The sequence below is a fragment of the Mixophyes fleayi genome, chromosome 12, assembly GCF_038048845.1.
Source record: "Mixophyes fleayi isolate aMixFle1 chromosome 12, aMixFle1.hap1, whole genome shotgun sequence".
Classification (NCBI taxonomy): domain Eukaryota; kingdom Metazoa; phylum Chordata; class Amphibia; order Anura; family Limnodynastidae; genus Mixophyes; species Mixophyes fleayi.
Genome location: NC_134413.1, coordinates 69289898 through 69313186, shown reverse-complemented (window position 1 = coordinate 69313186; position 23289 = coordinate 69289898). Strand labels below are relative to the sequence as shown.

General features: G+C 42.8%; 1 protein-coding gene across 1 annotated transcript; it reads left to right on the top strand.

The window, feature by feature from the left end:
• The first annotated feature begins 11246 nt into the window (after window positions 1-11246).
• Window positions 11247-22949, top strand: ANKRD34A (ankyrin repeat domain 34A). The gene is made up of 2 exons (XM_075193636.1): window positions 11247-11676; window positions 18874-22949. Exon 2 carries the CDS (start codon window positions 18971-18973, stop codon window positions 20594-20596), a length of 1626 nt encoding a protein of 541 aa, XP_075049737.1. The 5' UTR covers window positions 11247-11676; window positions 18874-18970; the 3' UTR covers window positions 20597-22949.
• Window positions 22950-23289: the final 340 nt, after the last annotated feature.

The following is a 23289-nucleotide window of genomic DNA, read 5'->3' as shown; positions in this document are numbered from 1 at the left end:
GCAGTAGTCCAAGCGGGAGATAATCAGAGAGTGGATAAGAGATTTGGTGGCATCTTGGGAGAGGAAGGGCCGAATGTGTGCGATGTTGCATTGCTGGAAGCGACAGGATTTAGCTAGAAAGAGAATGTGAGGGGCAAAGGAGAGAGAGGAGTGGAGGATGACACAGAGGCAGCGAAGTTGGGGGACACAATCAAGAGGTTTATTTATTCATTTGTGTGAGTACGGCTAGGCACACACTAAATAATTTTCCGACTGATTTGTTATCTACAACAGTTGTACCTACGACTGAAGGTCTGATCGGTCGGGCGATGCATGCGTACAGGGCCGCCTTCAGAAAAAATCGGGCCCAGTACGGGCCCCCCGTGCCACCCGGGCCCCCCCATGAGCAACACATACTTACCTGGGGGCCCGCCGCTGGTCTCCGCTATTCTGTCTTCAGCCTGGCTGTCACCGGGACAGCCAGGCACCAGGATCCGATCGCAGGGGTGGAGGAATCATTCCCCCTGCGATCATGTGATCTGTTCAGCCAGGCTGAAGACAAGCTGAAGACAGAATAGCGGAGACCAGCGGCGGGCCCCCAGGTAAGTATGTGTTGAGCTGTTGTACCGGGCCCCCTGGTGAGCCCGGGCCCGGTACAACAGTACCCCCCGTACCCCCCTGATGGCGTACCCCCCCGTACCCCCCTGCATGCCTACACACTATACAGATTTATCTTCAGAAAATCTGTGCTGTTCATCTGGTCCTCTAGTCATTTACAAAATGACAGCACAATGTTAATTCACTCATTCATTCCAGTCACACTGATTAAAACATTAAAAACTTGTTATAGCTATCCACATATTGTCTCAAACGATTGTAGCTACGACTGAAAGTCCGATCAGTCTGACGATTCATCCATACACACTGACACGATTTACCTTCAAATCTGTGCTCTTCATCTGGTCCTTCATCTGGTCCTCTAGTCTTCAGAGAATGACAGCACAATATTCATTCATTCATTCTTGTCACACTGATTAAAACCACCTTGTTATAGCTATCCACATGTCCTAACGAATTTCGTTAGCTTATGTGACTGAAACAAAACATTCTGTCTCAGAACGAACAAATGAATTATGCCTTCTACAGCACTCTCTACATTTATTCACTGGGACATTCATTGCCGACATCAGCTGAAAAGAACACAACTCTGTAAACTCTATGGGGATCGTGATTGTGAGTGCATACACACTACAAGATCAGAAGGTGATTGGAACGAGATTATTAAACAGTACGACCAACCAAATGAAACCATAATCGGCACTTTGGAATGACTGTCGTTCATCGTGTAAGTATACACAATGACGTGATATGTGGCTGAGCGGTGGTTTATCGGGTGAATGGCCTGATAATTGGCTGAAAACCCTCCAGTAGGTACCTAGCCTAAGAGTCATTGAGCTGCACCACAGCTTTAGATTAATTAACCAGCTGCTGAGGGGGACTGTCCACCACACTGGACTATTTGATGATGAATTTCCAACACTTATTTAGCTTAGTATAGATATAGTCTGCAAACACAAAGGAAACGCTTCAGTAGGAGTATTAGGACAGACGAGGTGTAGAATTAAAAGTACACTAATCGGAATAGTCCGTCTTCAATCATTCTATGAAATAAGCAGTGAGAACACTACACAAGGATTATCCAAGGCTGGCGGTGGCCATTGAACGGTAGTGTTCTCTCCGATTTTCAATTACAAGAGCGTTTTTCAGGAGACGTTGATCTTATCTCTATTGCATTTATAGGCATCGAGGCATGATTTGATAAATACCCATTGCGGCCAGTAATGACTGTCATACAGCACGCAGCATAATTTGGTGTTTTGGGAACCGTTAGTTCCTAATTATACAGAACGGATGTTTTCCAAGAGTTCCGCATTGAGCCGTAGGATATACCCAATACTCTTTAACAGGGCGGATTAACCCAGGAAATGTACAGTAAGGGTGCGAAGAAAAGTATACTGATAAACGCTTTGATTTGAATACGGCCGTAACTATGCACAAATTCCGTGCTCTGAATATGAACCGGGCCCTTAACCTTTAAATCTCCTGCTAAAAATACTTCCAGGAGACCTGCTCTGTGGGCTGGCTCCCCGTACAAGCCAAAATCTGCTCCAGAGGATGGGTGGCCAGATATCGCGGCAGCGTTCCCTGGCTCTTTGGCTTGACAAAGCTGTATTTAGTAACACGTGTGTCGGCATTATCGCTTTGTTGCCAATTTCTATCTCCGCTACGCTGCCTATTCAATAACTCTCTATTTCACCAGCAAACCACATTTAGACCAGGGATAGAGTTTCGAGAGAACCGTGGAGCGACAGGATTAACAATTTCTAGTCCGGACAGTGGATAGAGGGTCAGTGAGCTACATCCACAGATATATATACTCCAAACCCCATGAGAGTAATCAGGCTGAATATGCTCCTTTAAACACCTGTTTGTTAGTGCAATAACTAAAGAATAAAAAATAACCAGAAGTGCCAAACACAGTGTAATATATAATCCAGTATTCGTGAACGTTTTTTGTAACGAGTCACCGCGTACGAAAAGATAATAAAAATCCCGCTTATCTGATGCACTATGTGAATTTCAGGAGGCGAGGATCCCTTTTCAAATTTTCGAATCGATATGTAGCTGAATACATATTGAAAAATCTAAAGCTCCACAAATATAGAAGACAATAGTGTAATATGTCCTTCATAAATACTTTATATATAATTTTTATAGCCAAAGATACTCTTCAATTCAACATAGATGGGGAAACTGCCAGTATAAAACAACATACTTAAAGAAAAATGATTTAAGACGACTCTCCAACTCCATCCCTGAAAGACAGCTGCCAGCTTGGCACCTCATGCCTTCCAGAGATGGCTCAGAGAGTTGAGCTTCCCTGAACTTTCTCCTGTGACCCTACTTTCTTCTAAGTTGGGACATCCTACCTGGGGGTTACTAGGATCAGTCAGGATGGGGTCAGTCATTGGGAGGTCATGGTGATCGTTAATACTTATCGCTGGTGTTGGCATTCTACTAGAGACAGGAGCCCAACAGAATTAGACTGGAATCAGCATCCTCTGCATTGCTAGTGGACTCTGTCGAGGCAAAGATCTGTCTGGTCCTGATGATCTAGCAGCTTGAGTGTTTTCTTCTGGGCTTGTTGATGCTGTGGTTGCTCCTGATGATGGTTGTCTAGCAGTTTCAATCTGTTCCTAGGTTTGGGTGACCCTTGCACAGCAACCGAATCAAGCCATACCCTCATGGGCACTTCTTTTTTGGTTCTATCTGCCATTGTAACCATGGTAGCTTGACCCTGCTATACTGCAGCAGGATCAACATGTTGGGGGCTCACCACAGAGATTGAGGCACCCTCTTAGTCCTTATCCCTGTAGAGGTCCTACTTGGAATGACTGAAGGTGCCTTCACATATTTTGCAGCGGTCCTCTTGGCCATGCAAGTGACTCTTTCCACTGAGTCACTTACTTCCACACTCCCATTGGGGTGACTGGATTAGGAACAATATCTGTGGGCTAGTCAGGCAAGTGCTATGGGTTTCCGGACTTGGATTGGGGGCACGAGCTTGGGGACATGGGCTGACAGTTCATCCTTGTGTGACCGGTCCTCCTGCAGCCATAACACCTTCTCTCCAGGGGATCTGATTATCTCTGATGGCTTCTAGGGACAAGGCGGACCAGTGGCTGGGTAGAATCACTGTTTGATACTTGTTTGGAGGGGGGGACAGTAGAGGTATTTTCCAATGGTTATACAGTCCTACATGCCACTGCTTGGTTCAGAGACTGCACCTACAGCTCCTCCACTGGACCACCAGGGATAGGGAACCCTTCCAGGCACCACAGCACTCCAGTTCCCATGAACCAAAACACCACTGGAGGAGCCCCAATCCTCACACATCTATTTGCACACTGGGACGTATCATCAGGATTTGGTGCCTCAGGGCCTGGCATTCTCTCCCGGCGTAGCGGCGCCATGCATCTTTTAAATTAGACGCATAGCGCCAGCAACCTATTAACTTCTTCAGTGCCACAGAACCGGACATTAACTCTGGTGCTGAAGTGGCCCATTTTCAACACATACAGGACCCCGGCTACATGTAATTTAATTATTTATTATTTTTTCCTGTTATTCATGTTTTGTATGTCTTTTAATGGGTGATTAAAGAGGGAAATGTTATTTGTATTGAATCCTCAAGCCAATTCTTTATATCTTTAAATTCTGTTGTTATATTCTAGTTTTTTATTATTTTTAATTTTGAGACTTAATTCAGTTTTATTATATTGACAAAACTATCGGTGGTACAGATATACGCGTGTGATTTTTTTTTTAAAGGGACAACATCCAGCGCTGTTCTATTTGTTGTGTGTACATCGATTTACAGAGCTGAAAACCAGACATACCTGTCAAAAACTAGACAGTTAGGAGGTACGCTTAGCTAGGGAATGTATGCTCCATATTGATACTCTCCTGTTGCATGCCTGTACTTTCAGTGAGCAAGCAACATTACTAGTTATGTTGATAAGAATATTAGTCACTCTACTGGCCAAATCCTCTCGAGTTGAGAAGAGGTTTTTTTTCAGTGTATTTATTAAAATAAATGCCCCCCTCCCCTGTTTGCAGGTAACCATTGTATTCACTGTATACAGTCATCTTTGAATAGCCTTGGCTTCTTAGTATTCGTCCTACAAGTCCTAAATCAGGTTATCCTTACTCCCTGACCTGCCTGATCATGGCTAATGAAGTGCTAAGATACTAATTACATACAGACAATTATGATACCCAATGACCTTCCAGGATGATTCTCATCCAGCCGACTAATCCCGCCCAACATAAAATGTCAATGATTTGATGACGTAAAAACAACACAGAGCTGGGATAGCTGTCTGCAGGAACTAGCTCCTGGGCTGTTATTTATACCTCAGCAAAGAAAAAATATTCTCTTCGCATTAATATGTGTTGCAGGGTGAATTGTATTTGCATAATGCAATTCTCAGATCTATTTTTGGTGTAGCCAGCCCAAACACAACACTTTTCTTCCTCTCAGTGGTAACAATCCAGGAGATTATACTCACTAATATCGAATGGCTGCTGCATACAGATAGCTACGTCTTCTACAATATCCCAGCCAATTTTGGCCAATTGGCTGCGATCCCCAAAAATGATCCTCTTGATATCGAAAGGATCATTGGGCGGCATGGTGGCTCAGTGGTTAGCACTTCTGTCTTACAGCACTGGGATCATGAGTTCAATTCCAGACCGTGGCCTTATCTGTGAGGAGTTTGTATGTTCTCCCCGTGTTTGCGTGGGTTGTGTGTGTGTGTGTGTGTGTGTGTTAGGGATTTTAGACTGTAAGCCCCCAATCAATGGGGCAGGGACTGATGTGAATGAGTTCTCTGTAGTGTGTACTCAGCCTTATAGACAGACCCAGCGTGCAGATATACCTCAATGCTGCTGCATAGGGGCAGTGATATACCCCCCTGTACACCAGGGGCGGATCTAGAAAAAATTTCTACCCCGGGCGATTTAGGCCCCGCCCCCTTTCTGACTTCTAAGGCTGCCTGCGGCTGCACACTATGTGCAGGTCCGTTCGGCAGTGACAATGTGCTGCCCGGCTGCTCTGATTGTGTTTAAAACACAATCAGAGCAGCCGGGCAGCACATTGTCACTGCCGAGCGGACCTGCACATAGTGTGCAGCCGCAGGCAGCAAGCCCCTGCTAGGGGGGACGATTGCCCCGATCGGCCCCACCCTGAATCCGCCACTGCTGTACACACTATCTGCAAAAAGTAGAGATGTTTTAAATAAACAGGAAGATGTGAACATCACACCTATTTTATTTTGTAAATTAGTAAATTCTATCAGCGCTTTATCGTCAATGCAGAGCAGATTAGAAACAGATTCCCTTCACCAACCTCATTCCATGTCTGACAGCAATTTAGCCAAGTACCCTTGATGATGTCACTCACAGCAATCCAGATTTCAAGAGCTATTGAGAGATAATCATGACAGAAAGATAAGTACAAAGATTCTCTCTTCATTATTCCGCCTACCGAACAGTTGACACCTCCGGCACAGCCACCAGCGTACGAGCCAAAAAGATTATTTTGGCCACATTTGATGTTCAGGATCTGTTGGTAACATTCTGATGTATTATATAATGTTATTCTTCTTTATACTATGAATAGTGGTGTGTTTGTGTGTTTTTTTATTACAGTTGTTTTTAAACGTCACCTTTTAATAGCATTGCCCGGGCAGTATTTAAGAACCACTATATTTTAACCGCTAAATTTTAAGAATACTAATCAGGGGCGGAACACGGCATCGTTGCGTACCATAGCAAAATTTGTGGGAGTGCCCGTCGATGCCAGGGTTCTCTGCTGAGGCCAGTGATGCCCCGTTTCGGTTGGCAGTATCAGAGGTGTGGCCAATTTTAGTATTAACTTTTTTATTTCTGGACTGTTGAATGCAAAAGCTGTGGGAATTTACCAGAAGCTACAATATCCGGAATATAGGGGCATATATATATATGAAAGGACTATTGCTGGCAAACGGGTGATAGGGCTTTATTTCGTTTCATCCAATTCATCATGCCATTAGTAACACTGCCCGTGGCAATTTCTGTCAGCTCACGCCTCTGACGGCTTCTCTTTTTCTTAATAGATGGGTTTACAGGACCGTCCCAACCAGTTTCTGTCTACACGGCAATCCTGGGCAGAATAGTTTGATTTGGAAAGTCGACTTGTGTAACTCCTTCTTCTAACTGGATCTGAGAACTCTACCCTATTCTTTCACCACATTTCCCCCTTCCCAATTTTTCCCCCTCCCCCTCCACATAGCAAATCGAGGGGGGATTCCTGGTGCCTGGAAACCCCCCTCCAAACCTGGGGCACTGTATAATTGAGGTGGCTGGACCCTGCTCCCACTTCACACAACTCTGTTTGAAAAGGGAGAGCTGCGTGCACCTAACAGCAGTGCACACAGCATTGCCCATATATATTATAGGGATAGGAAGAGTTGGAGAGCAGCCAAGCACTGTCTAATATTATAGCCATGCCCCCATGCATGCTGGTCACGCCCACTGACGGCGTGGTGTGGAAACCCCCCCTCTACAAATCCTGCATTTGCCCCTGCTCCAATCCCTCCCCCTCCTCTACTTACATCCCCCTGCCATCCACTCATTCCCTTCCCAGTGCCGCCATTCTGTTTCAACGGAAGGTCAGACTCAATTGAATTTCGACCTCCGTCCTTATTAATCGGATATCCTCTATACTGTATTGAAGGCGATGTTATATCATGTGGTCTATGTGCACTCCCTCTTTTTGTCTTTCTTCCCTGCTTTATTTCCATACCCCATCTGCTTACCGCAAATTTACAAAAACTTAATAAAATTTTTAATACTGTTTTTTAAAGTTATGGAATAAATGGTTTGGAGGGGTGGAGAACGGTAGCTTCGGAAGCATTAAAGGGAGGCATTAAAACAGCTTAAGGCTTTTGGACCCACCTTATAATCATTAAGCCTCTTATACCCCAACTATCTTTTGTGCGCCCCCCTCATGTCTGTATGGGGCGGATGCATTGGGCTCTTGGGATATAAAAAAGCAAAGGAAAATGAACTTGATTCCACATATGCATAATAAAATCCAAATATAATTTGGGGATAAATGTATCAAGCTGCGAGTTTCCGGCGGGTTTGAAAAGTGGAGATGTTGCCTATAGCAGCCAATCAGATTCTAGCTGTCATTTATTTAGTACATTCTACAACATGACAGCTAGAGTCTGATTGGTTGCTATAGGCAACTTCTCTGCTTTTCAATCCCGCAGCTTAACACATTTCTTTATTGCTTACTCCTAACGCTTGTATATCCACCAAATGTACAGTTTATAGTTCGTCTCATGATCAAATCATTTTGAAATAATGTATTTTATTACATATATTCTTTTATGTCATCCTGGAGGGGGAGCGTATTGTTCCCCCACTTCCGAAGGTCTGTGCGTCCGCCGAACAGCTCCTGCCTGGGATGCTGATGTACGTGGATCCCGATTTAGTTACACCGCTTGACGCGATGCTGAAATGCATGACAGAAATAGAAAGTGCCAGTGTATGAGGAGGGGGCATAATTCAAGGCTGAATCTCTTCTTTTTTTTTTTTTCTCTCATACATCAGCGCTCCTCGGGATATGGAGTGTGGTGTGTATCAGGGAACGGGCAGCAATACAATCAGCCGGCGTGTAACCATGGCGACAACAGAATGAATGTACAATGGATCATACAGGGTTCAGAACAGACACGGAGCTTATGGGTGAACTGCTGAGATCAAAGTACGAATAGTACACATTCCATATGGAAATAGGTAGAACGTTTAAATTGGGTAATATAGGAGCAATATGTGAGGTAACATTGTAAGGCCCTTAAAAGTCCAACAACACAGAGGTATATTCTTTTGTAAAAGCAGCAGGGGATGGCTGAGCTGGGGGCCAGGCCGGTCCCATCGTGGGCTACCTCATGCTAGGTCCCTGGGCCACCTGCACTTGTTTTCCTGCTGAGTCGAGTCTTGCCTTCTCGGGCTAAAATTTGCCAGCCCTCCCCTAAAAAAAGCAGAATTTGCTGGAATAACAACGTACCAACACCTTATATAACACCACGTTCAACATTATACAGCCTCATGTCCAGCCTATTCTATATTACCAAAATGATATATATATGTCCAAAATAATATATAGCTCTGTGATCACCATAGTGCAAAACCTCATATACAGCACATGGTATATTGGGTAGCACCAGTACATTAAATAGTCCCACGTGTCGCCCGAATTGTCCAGCATTCCTGTGATAGCACCAAAGGCTGGGACATCAATCTAAAAATATATATAATTGAAAGCACCACCTGCAATCTGATTGGTTACTTGCGCTGATGGCTTCTCTCCTTCAGTGGACCCCAGCAGCTATTTGGAAGTTCATTGTAGGAGAAGCAACAGTGTGTTATTAACCATTAACAAAGCAGACCGCTCTACATGATTTACAGACTCCCCTAGCACATAATAAACTTTGTCCCCTGTATAAAAGAATTTTGCCTGCAGCGTTTAAACTGGAATACTTATTTAAGCTGCAATACAGCCTTTTCGTTCTCTCAGTTCCCTGCACTACTGACACAACCCCGTACCACAAGACTGCTCTAGAAAATAAAAATAAAAAGACGGTTAGTATGTAGGGGGTGAACAGTACCCATGTGGTTTTGCCATAGCGCCCATGCTTCCTAAATAGTACCACATTAAGTGATTCTGTCTATGCTTCTTATACAATCGACTCCACATCAGTTTATCATGGTCACTAGTCTATGACTTACAAGATTGCATTTATTATTATTATTATTATTAATAAATATATACAGTATAAGATAATAAGGTATACTGCAGTGTTAGACATAAATTTATATAGAGCATTATAATAATTCTTATCATCATTTATTTATATAGCGCCGGCAAATACAGTAGCGCTTTGCAATTGGGAAGAAACAAAGTAATAAGACAATACTGGGTAATACAGACAGACAGAGAGATAAGAGAACCCTGCTCACAAGCTTACAATCTATAGGGCAATGGGAGTTTGATACACAAGGGTAAGTGCTACATATTGCATATTGGTCCAGGCAGATTGCAAAGGTAAAAAGTGCTATATATGATCAGCGAGTCGTTATAAGCTTTTATTTATAAAGTGTCGACATATTATGTAGCTGTGCCACTATTTATGATACAAACTAAAGACATAATCATCATCACTATTTATTTATATAGCGCCACTAATTCCGCAGCGCTGTACAGAGAACTCACTCACATCAGTCCCTGCCCCATTGGAGCTTACAGTCTAAATTCCCTAAGACACACACACGAGACACAGACTAGGGTCAATTTGTTAGCAGCCAATTAACCTACCAGTATGTTTTTGGAGTGTGGGAGGAAACTGGAGCACCCGGAGGAAACCCACGCAAACATGGGGAGAACATACAAACTCCTCACAGATAAGGCCATGGTTGGGAATTGAACTCATGACCCCAGTGCTGTAAGGCAGAAGTGCTAATCACTAGACTGCTGTGCTGCCCCAAAAAAAAGAAGGTAAAGATGTCCCTACCCAAATGAGCTACAATGTAAGAGAATGAAATAATATTAAAAGGGATATTTCCCCATGTACCACATTGATGGACGTCGTCCCAGGGAATTCACATTACCTGATCCCAGACCAATTATAGGAGGAGGAGCAGAGAGCTTTCAGTCTAAGGGGTATATTTACTAAACTGCGGGTTTGAAAAAGTGGAAATGTTGCCTATAGCAACCAATCAGATTCTAGTTATCATTTACTTAGTGCATTCTACAAAATGACAGCTAGAATCTGATTGGTTGCTATGGGCAACATCACCACTTTTTCAAACTCGCAGTGTAGTAAATATACCCCTAAGTCTGGACAGATAATTCCAATCTACCTGACTTGGAGGTGTGTCGTGAATGTAGCCCCTGATTGGACAGGAGCCACAGCAAATCCAATCAGTTATTTGCATTCATTAGATACCGCTTCTCCAAGCATTTTGAATCACAAGGGACGGGATTTGCCCTCTGCACACAAAGCTCTTTGTTCCTCCTCCTGTGATTGGCTGCAGCAATGAGGTGCAATTTGGGCCCCTGGTGGTGGTGGTGGTGGTGGGAGGGGGTTGGGCATCCAAATTAGTACGTAATTTGGTCAATATAGAAAGAGAAGAGGATGTCCAAAAGTGTACAGTCCTTTTAACATCCACACAAAATTAAGAAAAAAAAAATCCTGCCCAAAAGGCTTACAATCTAAAAGGTAAAGATGGGTTGAAAGAGAATGTTAAGCATTGTGTAATTACACAATTTACATAGAGAACAGCCTGTTTCTAATTGTAGGTCAGTTGGTCTATGGTTAGTAGAAAATACTGAATAAATTGTATTACAAATCACGTGCAATGTATTTTGTATGATGGACATTAATCTTTGGGGAAAAAAGGTGAAAATGAAAATCTCAGTATATCAATTTCAACCCAGCTGTCTCGGCAAAGGGTGTGCAGCCAAGGAGTTAATAAACAGCGTTCTGCCAGGAACCAGTATTTTGCAGAAGAGGCGCAGCAGGGTTGGAGGAGGCAGGGGCCCCGGACTCTGTATATTGGTGCAGTGTTATGCCTCAGTGTATTTTAATGGAATATCTACTTCTGCTCTATGGGAAAGGAGCTAAAAATAGCATCTGTGGGTCTCTCAGGGGCTGTTCATTCTGTGACAGTGACTTGCAGGCACCAGATCGTATGCAGGGCTGCAACAGGGGGGGGGGCACACAGGATTATTCTCAGTGACACATCCATAAACTGGATCTCTTTAAAGCAATATATATAAATATCAATATATATTTTTAGCCATCATTTTTTTTTTGGGGGGGTGGGGGGATTAGTTAAAAATAGAAGACTTTTTTTTCCCCCCCTCTATTCTACAAAGGGAAGTCTATTTTTTTTTTTTTATCTTTTCCAGACATGAATTTACTGTGGGAATATACAGGGATCTTTCAAGCCAAAGGAGCTGGTGGACTGGGCTATCCGGTGGTCCTCACAGGCTTTCATTTAGCAGGGAGAGAAGGCTATCAGGTAAGCTAACCCTGTCCAGTAATCCATGTGTGTTTGTAAGGATGCATGCCGGAGGCTCTACGGGCAGGGGCGCTGGGATAGAAACTAGAGTCAATATCTACAAATGCTAAAAAAAAATAATAATAATAAAAAAAAATAATAAAAAAAAATCCTTTTCCATCTGCACCAACCGGCTCACTATTCATTATCATTAGGATTGATCTCAATGACCGCTTTAAGTTTCTTTCGTCGTTTATCACCCTTTTATTCCACGTGAGTCTAATTGGCCACTCTTTGGTTGTGAGTTTTTGCTAGAATTATATCCTTGACTACATCGTTTGCATTCAGCCCATTGCAATTCCCCACGAAATTCATACTATTTTGGCTGTGAGACCTTGACGGGGAGAGATGGGAAGAGACACAAATATGGAATAGGGGAGACGGGAGAATTTAGCGCCCCCTCCTTTATTTTTAGAATCATGAAAGGGCGTTTGAGAATTTGCTCAAAATGGGTTAATCTGAAAGGCCATTGAAGCCTGATTCCTATGCAATGAAGAACTTATGCTTGTACTATGACCTTATATTATCCTGACAGATGGTAATGTAGTTTAATAAGTGCATTTATACCTGCGATGTCCATTAGATCGTTTGGAATTCATTTGAGCATGGGTTAGCCTCTTGGAGGAACTGGCTTTTTACTGTCTATGATATTAAGCCGAAAAGGTTGCCTAAACAAGATTGAATAAATGATTAACGTAATATTAAGCTAAAAAAGATTCTAAATAATAAAAATACTAGTCATATAATGTAAAATGCACTCAGAAGCAGCCCCGGGTTGTTCAGTGCTATATTTCACAATCTGAATAATGAGATATTAACGTGTCACCGGGGAGACGGACAGGCATCGTTAAGATGTGGTAATTACCCACATACACTAATTAAATTCTACCAGCCCACCCCTCGCGTTTTATTTGTACATAGTGCAGAGTGCAGAAGAGCCAATCCTTCTGGGCTAGTGCTATAAATATACGATTCCAAGAAAGACCAAAACTCGGCGGGATCGGAGGCGCAGATGGTCCAAATTTTCATTACCGCGTCGGTTAAAAAAAAATAAAAAAAAAAATAAAAATAGAATAATAAGTGTTAATAATTGAATTTCAGTCTCATTATTGCTCGCTGTCTGTCCCTGCCTTGTTCTTTCTTCTCAGCCTGCAATATGTGATTGCAGGAGAGAAAAAAAAAATAGGATTTGCATAACACAGTGATATAAAGAGTCATTTGAATTGGTAATATGATGGAGTGCGAGTGGCTTATACTCCTGTTCTTTGTAAGCGATAGCAATATCAAAAACACCCCCCTTGCACAGTAAGCAGCAGCTCTTTGGAGCCTGACGCGAACGTATTAATCTATTACATCTGTGGACTTAACAGGAAAAAAGCAAATAATAAGAGAGATAGCGCGGAATCGCTAGGAATCATTAACTTACGTACATATGTCCGTATAGAATAATATATAAACTAGGACGTATTCAGTTTGAGTTTGTGTACTGCCCCGTGCTTTCAAAAGTTATAAATGCCTAAAGAAATTATTGGTGAGACTACTCAAATATGGTTGCCGTCATGGTTAAAGTGTCCCGACAGTGGAGGCAGCCATTTTGTAGGCTGGACATATTATTCAGTCTGTCAGTTCGCTAGGGACTGTTGGCAAGACTGAGGCGCCAGGTGCCTGCTACCTCAGTGATGTCATCAATACCTAGTGAATTGATTGGCTGCGCTTTCTTAAATATTGGTTCAGCCCACTAAACAGCTGTAAGTCTACTATACCAAGGAACTAGTTGTTGTATTGTTCCATTTCATCTGTCTTAGTCAAAAACATATTGGTAGGTTAATTGGATAATATTAAATTGACCTTAGTCTCTCTATCTGTCTGTGTGTGTGTTAGGGAATTTAGACTGTAAGCTCCAATGGGACAGGGACTGATGTGAGTGAGGTCTCTGTACAGCGCTACGGAATTAGTGGCGCTATATAAATAGCTGATGATGATGATGACACATGGCTTTAACCTGAAGCAGTTGCAATGCTCTGATCCTAAACTGTAAGTGTACACAGCCTTGAAAGAAAACGCTGCTTAAAGCAAGAGGACTATGTCCTGCGTTAGCCTTGGTGTAACAGTATACAGTCCTAAAGGACTGTAATTAATTCCCCACCTCCTTCGCTGAACTGTGGGAGTTTCTACCGTGATCTTTCTTCCTCTGTGCTGCTGGTTTCCCAGATGACATCTGGCATCCGTGGCAGAGGAGTGGAGGGTCAGGGTAGTGACCCCCAAAAATGTAAGTAAGTATTTTTTTTTAAAGGTAGAATAGACGCAGTTGGTTTGACGCCTGTGACGTGAAAAAAACACAACACACATATTTGGGGGAGAAGTCATGTGACATGGGGTAGAAGGGGGCGTGGTGACATTGTCGCGTCACCATAGCTCCGCCCCAACTATAAAAAGCCGAAATCATGGCATTGAATGGAGGGGGCGGAGCTTAATAATGCGATTAAGCCCCGCCCCTCCATTCAATGTCGTGACTCGAGTATCTTGGCTCTAGAAATGTGTGAAACTTACAACTCAGGTTCTGTAAATATCCCGATTCTTCGTTTCTGATTAACTTAGCGGTGGCGTTGCTGTTCATATGGCAATTTAGGTGTTAGGTTAAGAGCACAGATTTCGCCCTTGCCCCCTTGTTCTTTGATCGGTGTCCCCGTGGCTGGGTACCCCACTGTTTTCTGCAGTGCAGGCAGAGGCCCTGTAGTTGTCAGAGCCGGGGAAGTGTTTTATATGTGAGACATTTGGCAATTGATACCGCTAATATAGAGAAAAGATGCAGCAATTAAAGCATGTTCTTGATACAGAACTAAGGCTGTCAAAGTCATGAACATTATAGACGCAGACCATTATAGAAGTCCTTGTCAAGCCTGGGCCCACTCCATGTTGATAATGTGAGCAGCATATATTCCTCTTCACCTGATGCTCACACGTTTCAGGGAGTCCTCCAGGACTCCTGGGAGAGCAAGCCTGACCTCCCAGATCCTCCTTCTCTTTCTTGTGAAGTGAACAAAGGCCTTGTTGATGTGATTTGCCTACTCGGGCTCTACTTCTGACACGCATGAGCATGGTTTGCATCGTGGCTCAGTGGTGGGTGGGGCCTGAGGAATGTGGAACGCGTCATCAGAGTCCTTCCCCTGCTTAGGAGAACCGCGTCATTGTGCAGCAAGGAAAGGGGCTACCATGACGCCACCACACTTTCCCATCCAGAGGGGAGGTCTAAACAGTAGGTAAGTATGGTGACCAGGATAAGTGAGTTGTGCTTTTCCTGTGCTGTTTCCACCAGGACCAATGCACGAGTCAGAGTTAGAAACCTAATAAACCAATGATAAAACAGGATCCAAAATCAGAGGTACAGAGGGCATTGTCAGCGTCAGGCCAGGATCAGCTGCCAGTCAGATAGATACAGTATCCAGGAGAATAGCCCAAGACCAAGGTACGGGCACTCAGATAAGCGGCAAAATGATGAACCAAGCAAAGTCAAAACACCAGAGGACCACGAGTAACAGGGCACCCAGGAACAGGCATTATATAGAAGTATAATGTCCATGCATTACTCATGGGCACATCCATGGTAGCGTACCTCAGTACAGCAAAATGTATAGCTGTGAGCCTGCCAGTTACTGACGGTATGATTCTGGGCCCTAACATTGGGCTTCCAGGCTCTTACTAAGTACCAGTGAGGCATACACAGGGCCGGATTAAGGGAATGGATCCCCTGGGCTAAGGGTACTGTAAGGGCTCCCCCCTGTGAGCTCCTCCCCGAGTCCCCCCCCCCCCGGGCGCTTACCTTCTTCCATTCTTCCGTCACTCCCTGTAGTGCTTCCGCGGTGCGCAGTAAGCTCCTTACTGAGATCTTGTGAGAGTGAGACTATGGCTCATAGTCTCACTCTCACAGGATCTCCTCAGTAAGGAGATTACTGTGCACCACGGAAGAACTACAGTGACAGCAGGCAGGTAACAGCATAACATTTGCTGTTAGCTGCCTGCCATTCACCGTGACCAGTGACAGTCAGAGCCTGGGGCAGAGATGCCCCCAACCCGATGAATGTCGGCGGGCCCCCCTAGATGCCCGAGGCCCCTGGGCTCTAGCCCAGTTAGACCTCTGGTTAATCCGGCTCTGGGCATACAGATAAGGGAAGATGGTGTGATTGTGGCACTAGTCCACCATCTGTGTCTGCCAAGACTTTGTGCTTGGTAGCAGCCTCTATGATCTCAGTAATCACTTTCACCTACCAGGTATTATTCAATGTCTGATATTATTAGGTCCACACTAGGCCACCATCTGTAGAGCCTGGGATTTTTCTCTTGGGGGTCTGCACCAGTCAGCTTCTGAATGTAATCTGTCAATACAAAATAGATTAAAGTGTTAGCAACCCTGGTGAGAATCCATAACCCACCTAACAAAGACAATTGTTGCACAAGTCTTCGTTTCCGACACCAATCCTCTCTGCCTAGGGAGTCTAGTGGTCCACCCAGGCCTAGTTCTATCACCGTCAGTCATTAGAAAATAGAAATAAATCTTGCCAAATTAAAACAATCTGTGATGTTGGTGCTTAATAACCCCAACAAAATGCATCTTTTTTTTACATCCCCAGGATGCAGACAGCCTGTGATTCTTCTTAGTTGCAAATATCCTCTTCCCATGGATGTAATTTAATATAAGCCTCCCTGCACTTCCTGTTATGGAAACACCAGGCAATTGTAGACTGAAGATGAAACATGCAAATTGCCTCATGGATTTCACCAATCAATTATATGCAGTCTATTCAATTACATAAACCGACCTCTCATTCTCTGGAGAGCAGAATCAATTCACAGACCTGCCTGGGCTGGATTATTGTGTATACTGCTCTCTAACACCACCGATATACTGTATGTATATATGCTTGTGTATATATCTATATCTACACTATATATATATATATATATATATATATATATATATATATATATATATATATATACACACACACACACACACACACACACACACGCATACACATATATGTGGGCAGCACGGTGGCTCAGTGGTTAGCACTTCTACTTTACAGCACTGGGGTCATGAGTTCAATTCCCGACCATGGCCTTATCTGTGAGGAGTTTGTATGTTCTCCCCGTGTTTGTGTGGGTTTCCTCTGGGTGCTATGGTTTCCTCCCACACTCCAAAAACATACTGGTAGGTTAATTGGTTTCAAACAAATTGACCCTAATCTGTGTCTGTTTGTCTGTGTGTCTTAGGGAATTTAGTCTGTAAGCTCTAATGGGGCAGTGACTGATGTGAGCGAGTTCTTTGTACAGCGCTGTGGAATCAATGGCGCTATATAAATGATGACATATATATATATATATATATATATATATTATATTCTTGATACAACATCAAGGATGGCATATTGTAGATGCCATCTAGTACATACTTTCCAGTGACACTAAGCTGCTCAGCTAGAGGACCGTATTCTGCTATACCCAATACTCTCTTGGTACCTTGGGCTACTACAGTTTCTTTCATATCTACTGAACTAGATTCCAAAAGTTTTATTGCATTCTAAATACACCTTTCCAATAGATATTGACAAAGCCTACAGGTTTAGGCTGGGTACACACTACAGAAAATTGCTCCCCATGCGATACCGTTAATGATTTTACCAATGACTGAAAGTCCCGATCAGCAGCCGATTCCTGTGTACAGACTATACCCGGTTTACCGTCAGATCTGTGCTCTTCATCTGTCATAACCATCGGCTGAAAAGATCGTTACTCTGTAAACTCCATGGAGATCTATGGACACTGCCGGTCCTGAGTGCTTACACACTGCAGAATTGGAACAACATCGTTCCATTGTTTATAGAGATTTTTAGTCCGTTTATATAAATCAAATCAAATGATACGATGAGCTTTACAACGATAATTGTTGATCATGGGAGCGTACACACTAATGCAATATCAGTCATTTATAATGTGATTGGTTTCCTCCCACACTCCAAAAACATACTAATTGGTTGCTATCAAATTGACCCTAGTCTGTGTGTGTGTGTGTGTGTGTATGTTAGGGAATTTAGACTGTAAGCCCCAATGGGGCAGGGACTGATGTGAGTGAGTTCTCTGTACAGCGCTGCGGAATTAGTGGTGCTATATAAATAGTTGATGATGATTGGCTAAACCTGTAGTGTGTACCCAGCTTTAGAATAGATGGTAACTGAAACTCTTAAATTGTCTGCAGTGTTTTGTAAGATAAAGAGTTGTCAGGTGGGCGACCCAAATACATATAAAATAGCTAGAAAGAGATACTTCCAGCAGAGCCACTCAACCAAAGCGTTCTTACTTAAGTGTAACAAATAATATTCACAAATATATACAGACGGAGGACATTTTTATTGGACACATGGCGGAACGGGAGACCCCTGAAACGTGGACTATGAGCCGATGGACCATGTGACCTACTGAATCTGTACTGGTAACCATGCCTGTGGTCTGTGTTTGACAAGTTAGCTGTGCCAACAAAGCAATTAATATGGGTGGAGGGCAAATCTAAAATAGACCATTGTATCATCTTGGGAAGGGGGGGGGGCACAGGACATAAAAAGTATCAACATTTTTTTTTTAATGTTACTTTTGTAACTTATGGGCAGCACGGTGGCTCAGTGGTTAGCATTTCTGCCTCACAGCACTGGAGTCATGAGTTCCATTCCCAACCATGGCCTTATCTGTGTGGAGTTTGTATGTTCTCCCTGTGTTTGCGTGGGTTTCCTCCGGGTGCTCCGGTTTCCTCCCACACTCCAAAAACATACTGGTAGGTTAATTGGCTGCTATCAAATTGACCCTAGTCTCTCTCTCTCTCTGTCTGTCTGTGTGTGTGTGTGTGTTAGGGAATTTAGACTGTAAGCTTCAATGGGGCAGAGACTGATGTGAGTGAGTTCTCTGTACAGCGCTGCGGAATTAGTGGCGCTATATAAATAAATGGTGATGGTGATGAACTCATATGTCTTCATGGAAATGCAAAAATAAGTTGCAGTAGGCATCATAACTATTGTGACAGCCTTACTTTCATAGGTTTAGTTTTTGTTTTTTTTACATTTTTTACAAGCATTGGCGGCATAATAAATGGACTTTTTTTTATTCCTACAGGAAGAATACCTGCTTGCGGAATGCGATGTTCCAAAACGCCACAGTGCCCCCAAGTTAGCTTAGCAGATAGTCCATCTGTTCCCGGAACACTTTACCAATGAGAGACTCAACCATGTTGCATACAGAGGGCAGTGCCTTACTGAAGGCTGTGTGGCAGGGAAAATTCAGACTGACGCGCCTCTTGTTGGAGGGAGGAGCTTATATCAACGAAGGCAACGCTCAAGGGGAAACCCCTCTGATGGCGGCGTGCTTAGCCAAATACGACGACCCCCAGAATAAGTCCCGGATGGTTAAATACCTTCTGGAAAACGGGGCGGACCCAAACATGCCTGACAAGTTGGGGAAAACAGCTTTAATGCACGCTTGCTGCAATCTAACTGGGGCAAGTGTAGTGTCGGTGTTGCTTGAACATGGCTCGGACCCCAGTATGAAGGACTACTCAGACACATCCGCTCTTATGTACGCCATTAACAAGGGTGACCGAGAAACCTTAAGGGTCCTCTTGGATGCTTGCAAAGCTCGAGGCAAAGAGGTCATCATCATTACCACCGATACTTCTCCTTCTGGGACCAAAAAGACAAAGCAGTATCTGAACTCACCTCCCTCTCCAGGAATCGATGAAAAGCAATCCCCAGCGATATGTATGTCACCCTCAGACATCGATTTAAAAACGTCCCTCTCCCCGGCGAGTGAGAAAGAAGAAGCGCGGGATGTTTTTAACTTTAACATGGGCACCAGGCTCACGTGCCCCACATCCAGCAAATTAGAAGTTAAAACCTCCGACCACATCCCTACAAAAGGAAGGATGGTGAACAAGAAGCAATTGAAAAGGTTAAACTCCGAACCTTGGGGTTTAGTGGCCCCTTCGGTCCTGGCCGCCTCGCATCTCGCTGTACCTCCAGAGAAACCTACTCTTGAAGAGTCTGAAGAAAAAATCATCGCAGATGTAAATAATTTGTCCATTACCAAGAGACCTTTGTTGTCTAGACGTCATAGCATAGAAGGTCAAGATTCCTCCTGCTTTAAAGCCAGAGATCAGTCTTCTGAGGAAGATCCCTCAGGACCAGACTCTTCGTGGGCCGACAAAGTCCAGTTTAGCCACCTACATCAACCACTGTCAAGGCGCAACACAGCACCCGAGACTCAGGAAACATCCAGTGCCGCCTTGGCTCCAACCATTGGGGCTAACCTACGAGGGGTTCCTCATCACAAGTTGACACGTATGGAACATTACGAATCGGATTCCCATCTTTGCCCCGATTCTATCCCGGGTTCTCCAGACTCTGGGCGCGTGTCTTTGGAAAGAAGGAAATATAATGCTTCTCCGTTAACACTTTTCACCAGTTCCTCGCGGGAATCCTTAGAGAGTATTCCTAGTGCCGTCTCTCCAATGTCAGTCCGTCGTAGGACCCCGGGTCTACTGGAAAGACGAGGATCTGGGACTCTACTCTTGGATCACATATCTCACACCAGACCGGGCTTCTTACCGCCACTGAACGTCAACCTCAATCCGCCGATTCCAGACATCAGATCTAATGGCAAAGCTCCTTCGCCAGTCCACGGTAGCCAGAAGACACTGATTCCTGTGGCCCCAAGCTCTCCAAAACACTTTGACGCCAAAGCCAAGAAGAAACTCATAAGACGGCATTCTATGCAAACCGAACAGATCAAGCAACTTGCCAGTTTTCAGAATCTGTTTACTCAAAACGAGTCCTCTAATTAAAGGTCCACTAAACGTGAAAGGAAAGTTGCTCTAACATGAGGATAATAATATCTTGTAATAGTCACAAGTTTATATGTAAATGGTCTTATACCTAATCAAAGAAAATATTTGAGTGGCTCACCATGGTGTCCTTCAACAGTAGATTGACGTAAAAGTATGGACTAACAAGTAACAATGCTTCCACTGCAATCAGAACCTTTTTCTAAAATCTATTTAGTTCTCAATAGTTTTACTAAGTCTTTGCATATATATGTGGGAATGTTAGTATAACTTAAAAGTAAGCAACTTGAAATGTACAGGTTTAGTGGTCATTTTAGTAAAATTTTTAGCAAAAATGTAATCTGGGAAACCAATCGATTTCCCATTCTTTGTATCTCATTAGTTCAAGTCAGCGAAACTTAAAAGTGAATCGAAAAACAACAACAACAAAATTCAAATCACGATATCCTTCCCCATGACTGAGATGCGTAACATTGTCAGGAGCCATGGAATGATCAACGTGTACATTTTATTGCAAAATAGTTGTAAAATTTTACTTTTTTTGTAGATATCTAAGACTGGAGAAGGCTGAACAGATCGGCATGACCATATTTTAGGGTTTCAAACAGGGTCACTTAGGATACTGATTAAGGAATATCTTCTTACACATGTTCATCGACTGGCGCTGTACAATAAATCTGAAAAATTACATTCTGGCGCCATCTGCTGGCAAACTGACTAGCAAGCACTTTTTTTTTTTTTTTAACGTGCTTTCAGATTTGAGAAAGAGCACTTACCTTAAACGGAAATATCTATTAAGACTTTCGCTTGCTAAACATTACCAAACAGGATATTAAATATGAATGTATAAAATAGAGGAATTTGTTTCCTATGAATTCCCAAACAGCTTTAGTCTGGTGAAAACATTACCGGCAAAAAAAAAAGCACACAGAGGTAGCAATTAAATTTATATATGTCTAACTAATTATATATGAATGTGACAGTAGAAGGTACATTTTATTAGGAGATATATTTTCAACATTCAATGGACTCTATCCCATGGTATCTTACAGCACTTTGCCCTATATATATATATATATATATATATATATATATATATATATATGTAGATATTAGGGCCACACAGATGTGGTTATGTAAACACGTATTTATGTATATATACGCACAGGTATATGCACACGTGTATGATGATGAAGACCTTTGTAGGAAAAGAATTCAATTGACTGTTTTTGTTTACTGCGGCACATCCCTAGACAGGCCCAAGTATTATGCCCATTGCCGTGCCCAAAATGTTGATTCAGTCTAGAATTTCTGTAAATGCTGTGTTTGTGATATGTTTCAGCCATTTGAAAACTATCTTTCATTGTAATCCTTGCATGCTAATCCCAAGGTAGGAAGCAATTTAATTACTGCATGACACGTGATTAGGTTCCAAAGAAAGCATTGTCCTGGGGTAATTCTATTTAAAACGATGAGTCCAAAAACTCATTAAATTAAAGTTTACATAGCCAATCATTTTAAGTGACATCATAATTAAAAGGTGTAATGTAATAGCAAATATAATGCACACAGTTTCTAAACTGTCCTTCCAATCATATTTTATTTGTGGGCAAAAATATGGTATATTATCTTTTGCGAAAAAATTAATCCAGCAGCTATTGCATATGAATATATTCAGAGACTGATTAGCCTCAAGGACTACTAAGAATAGTGGCCCGAAGTCTAATAAGAAAAAGTTACTGTTGAACCCCAGCCAGGTAATACAGGAGACAAAAGAACCAATTTAGAGTTGTACTAAAGTGCATATTTATGTCATAGGTCAGGTCAGGTGAAAATTTTGTCTTACTACACATGTGAAACAACTTGATCCATCATTTTGAGCAACACTTGTCTTACACTTTGATAGGTGGATCAGGCATGCTCATGTACAATTGCAGAACAGTTAAGGCGTGGAAACGCAAACTAGCCACAGGCCCACTGAGCTGCACACACATTTAAGTTTGGTGTAAAGTCCAAAATATGTGTTTCGTAAGCCTAATTTTGTGCTTACACAGAGTACTAACTTGTGTGTTGCTTCTGTCCGTATTTAGAGTTTAGATTCACGTAAACGAAGTACAACTCTAAATACGGGTGGATGTATTCACTTGTGTCTACATATTTGCCTGGAAACAAACTTGGTAACTTTACTAGCAGTTTAGTCTCCAATTGTTGCCCAAAAATGCAATGCCCATTGGAACCTAGAAATGTGCCCAGATATCTTGTAACAATATATTGAGATAGAGCAAGGGCTGAGGTCATGAAATAACAGCATTTAAAGTCCTGAATGATTAAAAGCAATCTTTATACCAGAGTATACAGTGTTGGTTGGTGGTCATTGAGTGGACCTTAGGTTTATACTTGTACAGCTCATTGATGCTGTGCAAACTCTAATACATGAAAGCCCAACTTTCCCTGAGTTTCTTTTATTACTTTTTGTCCAAACCATATTTATATATGGTACCAGCTGCGTGGCAATATAAATGCCCATATTTGTATACAAAACAAAAAGACAGCTGTTGTCAGCGCTTATCCTTAACACAGCATACCTTTGTGTATCTAGCAATATGATAATATAAGGTATAGGTTCATATTTTGATCAAAACATTTAAGCCTGCATCCCAGCATCAAGGACAGCTCATTGTATGCAGGTTCTA

Bases quoted from the DNA above. Each gene is read 5' to 3' on its own strand.
- ANKRD34A (XM_075193636.1), top strand. From the start codon at position 18,971: ATGAGAGACTCAACCATGTTGCATACAGAGGGCAGTGCCTTACTGAAG.